The sequence below is a fragment of the Pygoscelis adeliae genome, unplaced genomic scaffold (assembly GCF_000699105.1).
Source record: "Pygoscelis adeliae isolate BGI_AS28 unplaced genomic scaffold, ASM69910v1 Scaffold1000, whole genome shotgun sequence".
Classification (NCBI taxonomy): Eukaryota; Metazoa; Chordata; class Aves; order Sphenisciformes; family Spheniscidae; genus Pygoscelis; species Pygoscelis adeliae.
In genome coordinates this window covers 208,660-215,863 of record NW_008823952.1, presented here as the reverse complement: position 1 = coordinate 215,863, position 7,204 = coordinate 208,660, and the positions used below count along the sequence as shown (strand labels likewise).

At 48.0% G+C, this 7,204-nt stretch overlaps 3 protein-coding genes across 4 annotated transcripts in view; all 3 read left to right on the top strand.

Annotated features, from left to right (window-relative positions):
- Nucleotides 1-7: 7 nt before the first annotated feature.
- On the top strand, nt 8-2,328 carry LOC103914677 (methyltransferase-like protein 7A). 2 transcript variants are annotated; one of them, XM_009321365.1, is made up of 3 exons: nt 8-551; nt 1,342-1,578; nt 2,241-2,328. In XM_009321365.1, the coding sequence occupies exons 1-2, from the start codon at nt 8-10 to the stop codon at nt 1,536-1,538; spliced, it is 741 nt and encodes a 246-aa protein (XP_009319640.1). In that variant the 3' UTR covers nt 1,539-1,578; nt 2,241-2,328. The 2 variants fall into 2 exon arrangements, 1 of the variants encoding a protein (XP_009319640.1); XR_663490.1 differs by lacking the exon at nt 2,241-2,328 and having other exon boundaries at nt 8-659; nt 1,342-1,417.
- A 2,156-nt stretch (nt 2,329-4,484) lies between these two features.
- On the top strand, nt 4,485-7,144 carry METTL7A (methyltransferase like 7A). Its single transcript, XM_009321354.1, has 2 exons — nt 4,485-5,241; nt 6,208-7,144. The coding sequence occupies exons 1-2, from the start codon at nt 4,738-4,740 to the stop codon at nt 6,442-6,444; spliced, it is 741 nt and encodes a 246-aa protein (XP_009319629.1). The 5' UTR covers nt 4,485-4,737; the 3' UTR covers nt 6,445-7,144.
- The window catches only part of TMPRSS12 (transmembrane (C-terminal) protease, serine 12), a 6,144-nt gene continuing 5,978 nt past the window's right edge, over nt 7,039-7,204 (top strand). The window contains exon 1 of the mRNA XM_009321424.1: nt 7,039-7,087. Within this exon, the coding sequence (XP_009319699.1) occupies nt 7,039-7,087 (49 nt within the window). The remainder of the gene's footprint in view (nt 7,088-7,204) is intronic.

Genomic DNA, 7,204 nt, shown 5'->3' with positions numbered 1-7,204 from the left:
CGCGGGGATGGCGCTCGCCTCCTTCCTCCGGCGATGCGTTCAGCTCCTCCTCTCGCCCATCCACGTACTTGCCTGCCTGGGCTTATGGGACTCCTTCTACAAGAAGGTCTTTCCGTACGTCATGGCCAAGGTGGCGCCCATCTGCAACCAGAAGGTCTACAAGCAGAAACAAAAGCTGTTCAGCAACTTGAGAAAATTTGCAGGCCCTTCGGGCCAGCTCATGTTGCTGGAAATCGGCACGGGCACTGGCACCAATTTCCAGTTCTACCCCCCGGGCTGCCGGCTGACGTGCGCCGACCCTAATCCCGATTTCAGAAAGTTCCTCCTCAAGAGCCTCTCGGAGAACCAGCACCTTAAGCTTGAACATCTGGTGGTTGCTTCTGGCGAGGATCTGCATCAAATACCGGACAGCGCCGTGGACGTGGTGGTGTGCACCTTGGTGCTGTGCTCTGTGACCAACATCAAGAAAGTCCTGACGGAGGTTTTGCGAGTGCTCAGGCTGGTAAGCTGGGGCAGCGCGAGGGAGATCAGGGGTGCCCATTTGTGTCGTGGTAAGCCAAGTTGTGTGTATTGACCTACATTTAGGATAAATGCAATCACCTGCACCAGGCCAAGAAAGAGTTTGCAATCGCCCATCACACCCACTTATCCACTCACAAGTAATTATTTGGGGTTTTTTTGCGCTGCTTCACCTGCAGATGAAAGAACCAGCTCAGCCTCCTTTCCCTCTCCCTCCTCAGCATGGCTGGTGTGCTGTCATGCACGCGCAAGGCCTGGAGTACCTGCAAGGTCTGGAGTACCTGCAAGGCCTGGAGTACCTGCAAGGTGGTGCCGATTGCCCAGGCAAGTGAGAGACACAGCTACTCGACCCGGGCAGCCTGGCTCCTGCGCTTGCAGCTGGGCAACCTGCAAAAACTCCAAGGCCAAAGCTGTTCCAGAAAGCAAAAAGAAAAGAAGAAAAAACAAACAAAAGAAAAACCACCCAAAACCCGACATCAGGGGTGCAGGAGGTGCTGGGAGCTGGGAGGAGCAGAGCCGTACTGGATAAGCAAGATTACTGCAGTACAATGGTGGACTAAGGGGAGGGAAGCAGGAGGGGATGTGTGTTGTAACACGGGTAAATTATTAACAACAACTGCAGTTCATAGTTGCCGTGTGTATTCTCTAGCGATTCCCTCTTACCTTTAAAACTTGTCCGCTTACGCAGGTACTTTCATTGTAGTCTAAAGTGACACTTGTAAAATGCCGCATTCACGCATCTCTCTTCCAATACTTTTTTCTCCAGCTAGAGTAACTGGGGAAGAGTTTAAATTAAACCTAACACAAACCCTGTCCACACAGGTGAGCTGAGGCTGTGTAACTGGCCAGAGCCTCCATGTGTAAATGAGACCGCAGCCCTGCATGTGGCTGAAAACCTCATTAATTCCTCCAGGCAATCTTGTACGCTCTTGCAAAGCAGAACTAGGGAAGAGGGAGTAAGATCGTACCCACCACGCTCCGCTGGGAGGAGGAAGGAAGGATCAGCTCTGAACCCTTGACTTCTCTGTTTGGCTCCACTGAACAAGTTCTACAGGAAAGGTTTGCTTACAATACCAGATTTGCTTTTTATCTGTTATTTATAAATACAGAAAGACATTGAGCAGATGTGGTGGTCAAAGATACAATTAAACTTTGATAGGGTTCACAAGACTGACAACGACAAAACTATTACGCACTACATACACTGACTGTAGCCTGGGACACTGGATTTCTGCTTGCTAAAGCTCTCTCACATGTTTAATAAATATTAAGAAATAAGCTCTTTTCCTTGCTGGTATGTAGGGTAAGCAAATTGTTGATTCACATTTCTCAGATGAGAAAAACGGAAACACAAGGAAGTTAAAGTGGTTTGTCCAAGCTCATCCAAGGCAGAGACAAAAACCCGGCGGCAGCAGCTCCTGCCGTCAGACCGTACTGCCTCTTGCACAGTCCTACGCTGTGCCTATCGGTAGACGTGTGCGCCTCCAGTAATAACCACCACCTTCAGCGAAAACTGAATGGGAGGCACTTTTAGAGACTTCACAGTTCAAAAGCTGTTCAAAACATGACTCTAGCACGCGTAACATCTAGGAAAGGAGGCTGATCTTCAGAGAGGTGATAAAAGGCGGTGTGTTTACCAATATCCAAAGGACCAAACTCTGCACTCAGAGGTGAACAGCCCTAAATCCTTTTAAATTTGTTTTTATGGCACTGTTTTCCAGGGTGGAGCTTTCTACTTCTTGGAGCATGTGGCTGCAGATCATTCCAGTTGGACCTACTTTTGGCAAAAGGTCTGTGACCCCGTCTGGAAGTATTTTGGAGATGGGTGTTCCTTGAGCAGAGAGACACAGAAGGAGCTGGAGAAAACTAATTTCTCAGAACTGAATTTGAGGTGCATTCATGTCACACCTTCCTGGATTCCTACTAGTCCTCATATCATTGGGTACCGTGAGCACTCCGGGACGCAGGACCTCCCTTCAGTACTCCTTTCATGCTCTAGAGAGGGTTTTTCACCCTTACAGTCAGCTCATATGCAGCAGCTGGCTACCCGGAATAAAAGTATGGAGAACTTCCTGAGCACCCACAGCGCATTCAGACTGGGAATCGCGTTCTTCCATTTGTTAGATGGGCTTTCTGGATAGAGCGCCGGGATAGAGCTGCTGCACAGGGACCGGGCAAACTGGAAAGAAGTCTAGACAGCACGTTTCGGTCCAATACAAAATAAAGGAGGAGGCAGCATCTTAGAGACTTGAGAAGGGGGAGAGGGAAGAAAGGGAACGGAAGATACACGCAAGCAAGGACAGAGGGCTAACGTTTTTCTAAGGGCAGAGAATAACGCCCAGCTTCTAACATTTCCGATGCAGGACACATGCATAATAGATACGGCATCAGTACGACCGTTTTCATTTCAGCCTTCCCATTATGAAATGTATTTATGAGCAGGCGTTTGTTTGCCCGAGCCAGTACAGTCCTCCCCGCCAGGACTTTGGTTCATGCAGGGAAGTGCTCATTACGCCACCAGTTCACCAGGCACAGTTCTCACCGGCCATTAGGTGCTAATGCTGTCAGCGCAGCTTTAACTTGAAACAGCCGCCTACAAAGCAGAAAACGGAACTTCTCTTTACACTGGGAGAAAATTGGCATTTGTTAAATCAGATGGCAGAAATCTCATCTCCGCTGTAAAATGCTGCTGCTCTGTCAAATGCTGTTGCTCTGAGGACATCAGCCATGTCCTTAGAGCCCTTTTGTCATGCTCTACTAACGTGTTTTACCTGTGCTTAAGCTCTTCATCTTCTACGGTCCCTCCAATCTAGATCACACCTTAAAGAGGTCTCTTCTAAAAGCCAGGGGTTTCATTGGAAATGTTTTCCAGTTAAACTCCCCTAGGATGCCGAGAGAAAGTGCTGCTCTCTCGGCCGCTGTGTAACCTTTGCTGTGATTTCCTGCAGTATAGCAGTAAGGAATTAAAACCTGGTACAGATTATACTTGTAAGAAAATAATGCATTAATGTCTTTATTTTGTACTCCATACACATCCAACTAGTCTACACAGAAAGTAATTCCCATTGTTCAAATTTGTTTCTCTAACGTAGTTGCCACAAGGTGGAGGTATGAAGGCATGACAAGAGTTTGTTAATAAAGCAATCTAATAACGATACTGCCGTACGCTGGATTTTATATTTGCTTTATTACCACTAGAGGGAGAAGGCAACTCATCAGACAACGGGGCTACCTATCACTCAACAGAAAAACAAAATTCTCCAACACAATTCGCAATAGAACTGCCTTCATTAGGGACCTTAAGTCCTCCTTTCCCTATACCAGGCTCACCTGGAGCAGGGCGACTGAATGCTCGGGGCTAATCCGCATCGCTACCAAGTCCTTTGAAAAAGCACTGGCGACTGCAAACTTGACAAAGTTTTACAGAATGCATTTAGCCTAGAATGGACTGTTCATTGTTGACTCAAGCTTATAAAGTTAATAAAACCAAGCCATATACTGTATGCAGTGATTACCGAGTTAATAAATTGTTTTATCTCTGTTCCATGATTCCCATCGAAGGTCTGAAAGATAACTAAGAAAAGCAAGCTCATGAACTGCAAAGGAGCCCATATGCGCATACCAAAGTATTTCAGGTCTCCACAAAGTGGAACGAGTGAAAACTGCTGTTGCAGAGAAAGCACGGAGCAAGTAGCTGAGGAGCTCGTCCAGCTACTTACAACAGGGTGGTAAATGAACTCTTAAACAAATGCAATGTTAATCAAACTCCTAACGAAACGCCTACAGCAAATCCAAAGGTCAGATTAATTTCCTTCAGCTCACTAAAGACAACATACTGTTGCTTTAAGAGATGTGAACTGTAACCTGAAACTGCTGAACACCAAATTAGGGCATTTTATGACATTTTGCCAGTGGTTACAGACAAAGTTGTACTGCCCAGTTTATCCCGGTTACGTAACAGACTGACAGCGCCTCTTTGGCCAGAGCTGGGATTCTACGGTGCCTGTTGGGTACGCAGTCCTGCTCCTCCCTTCCCTGCCTGTGACCGGACTTTGAAATCGGCTTTAGAGAAAAGTCTACCAGATCAATCCAAGGAGCTGAATACACTTCAAGAGGAACACGGCAAGTACATGAATGCAGCTCGGTCTGAGTTTCAAGGGCTTTAGTACACGGAAGAACTAGTTTTGCTCAGTACGGATCCTCTGCCCCACGCAGGAAATGACAGAGGCCAGCGTCCTCTTCCTCCGTGCCTGCCTCGCACTGCTTGCCATGCCCATCTACCTGCTATCGTTCCTGGGCATATGGGAGCCTTTCTGTAGGAAGATCTTTTTTCCTTATTTCTTAGAGAAGTTTTCTGCGGTTCACGAGAGGAAAACAAAGAAGCAGAAACAGGAGCTATTTCGTAATCTACCTGACTTCACGAGCCCCTCAGGAGAGCTGAAGCTGCTGGAGATCGGGACCGGCTGCGGTGCTAACTTCCAGTTCTACCCACCAGGCTGCAAAGTCACGTGCACTGACATAAACCCCAACTTCCAGCGAGGCCTTTCGAGAAGCATGAACAAGAACCAGCACGTCCACTACGAGCGTTTCCTAGTAGCTGCAGGAGAAGACCTGCACCAGGTGCCCAGCGGTTCTGTGGACGCCGTCATCTGCACCTTGGTCCTCTGCTCTGTGCACAGTGTGAACGGCACCCTGAAGGAGGCACTGCGAGTGCTCAGACCAGTGAGTATCTGAATAAAAAGTTTTGTTATTACCTTTATCATCTATTCCAGAGGCACTGCCCCAAAGAAAAAAAAAGAAAAAAAAAAGGAAAAAAAAAAAAGAAAAAAGTCAGTTTTGAGCTCACAAACCAGACCCAGTTGATTTCCCTAGTTAAATTGGATTTATAACCACTCTGCACTGCTAAATGGTGCAGAGCAGTAGCAACATACTGGTCAGTCTGTCCCATTCTTAAAAGTAAAACCCTAAAAGTAACATAGTCTGGTAACTAGAACTGCCACTAATTTGAGAAGTAATTACGGTGTATCATTTAAAGCAGAACTGGTTCCTGTGGCGTTGTCTCTCCCCAGACACACCAGATTTTCTTTGGGTGGGAAGCTCTCTGATCAAGACTGAAAGTCTGCATTTTAAATGAACTGCTTTAGCCTCTTAGAAGTGGGGCTGATCTACCTGTATGACTGAAACGGTCTAATTAAATGCCTTCATTCCCTGTGGTATACTAATCAAGCTAAAGATTAAAAAAAGCTGTTTTGTTGGGGTATTTTTGCAATAGACTTTCAGCCTTTAAAATGGCGTTTTCAAGACAATCCTCTGGGTTGTCAAAAACTCATGAGTTTTAGTAGGATTTACACATTTCTCTTAGTTTCCTTCGGAAAAAATGACATGCTAGCAACTGTAATTGAAACAAAAAGACAACAAACTATTGTGATAACAAAAGAGGGATCAAATAAGTACATCCTTCACGCTTTTTGAATAGGCATTTTGAATCTCTGGAAGCTTCCTGCTTACATTAATTCCGACTGACACCACAAAAGCAAAAAGCGGGCCGGGAAGGGGTGGGAGAATACTGATGAGCGAGCAAACTGCACATGCACTGCTCTGTATTCGAGAGGAGGTGGGATGGAGGGAGAAGTTCGGTGTAACCCCAGCGCCTGCTGCAGCTCTGTAACACGACCTTGTTTTTCCCAGGGAGGCGCTTTCTATTTCTTAGAGCACGTGGCCGCTGATCATTCCAGCTGGAAGTATTTTTGGCAGCAGATCTGCTATCCGACTTGGAAACTCGTCTTTGATGGATGCTGCCTAACGAGAGAGATATGGAAGAATCTCGAACAGGCCAACTTCTCGGAGCTGAAATTACAACACATAAGCGTAGCGCTGCCCTGGACGCCCATTCAGCCTCACATCATCGGGTACGCCGTGAAGTAACTCACACCGCCCCGCTGGGCCTTCTCCCCTGTCGTGTGTCCCCCCCCCCCAATTCCTTGACATAGTCAATGCAAACAACAGGGCATAGGCTAATCCAGACGTCTGAATCTAGGTAACACGCTGAAGGACTTTAATTACGTTTCGGATTCAAGCATCAAATCGGAAGATAGAGTCAGTTTTCTAAACATCTTCGAAGCCCTTGTGCTGCTGGCGGTGCCTCACTGGCCCCCCGCGCAGCCCACGGAGGATCCCGGGAGGAGGCTGCAGGAGAGCACAGAACAGCCCAGCAGGCAGAAAGAAAACGCGTTAAGGGAACTTCTGCCTATGTCTGGTTAACTCCGGGAGGGGATTCCTTCCTTCAGGTGCTCCCCACGCTGGGAAACAGCCGGGCCTCGGTGAGCCGTTGTACGCCGGCGCTGGGCTCGACCTGCTCCCCTCACCCCATGCTGCGTCAGAGCTGTTCACGTTCCAGCCTCACAGAACAAACAGCCAGACGCAAACCCTCAACACCTCACTGCGCCTCAGCCGCAAGTGCTTCTTTACAGAAGACGGGGGTGGGATGGAGGAGGGCGGGCACCCACCCTGCCTCCCCACATGACACCAAAGTCTCTCGGTCGCTTGGCTGCCCGCCCGCCCCTGCGCGGTTAATCGGTTCTAACACTGTTTGCCACTGGAGGATTAAAATACTCGTGTTTAACGTGACGCGCTCGGGAAGTTTCTTTGAGAGGCGCCGCAGCTCAGTCGGGAGACGCCGCCGCCT

Excerpts from the sequence above, each read along its gene's own strand:
- LOC103914677 (XM_009321365.1), top strand. The coding sequence starts at position 8 with ATGGCGCTCGCCTCCTTCCTCCGGCGATGCGTTCAGCTCCTCCTCTCG. Across the intron at positions 552-1,341 it reads GGGTGCCCATTTGTGTCGTG|GTGAGCTGAGGCTGTGTAAC; the intron begins GTAAGCCAAGTT and ends CTGTCCACACAG.
- METTL7A (XM_009321354.1), top strand. The coding sequence starts at position 4,738 with ATGACAGAGGCCAGCGTCCTCTTCCTCCGTGCCTGCCTCGCACTGCTT. Across the intron at positions 5,242-6,207 it reads CACTGCGAGTGCTCAGACCA|GGAGGCGCTTTCTATTTCTT; the intron begins GTGAGTATCTGA and ends TGTTTTTCCCAG.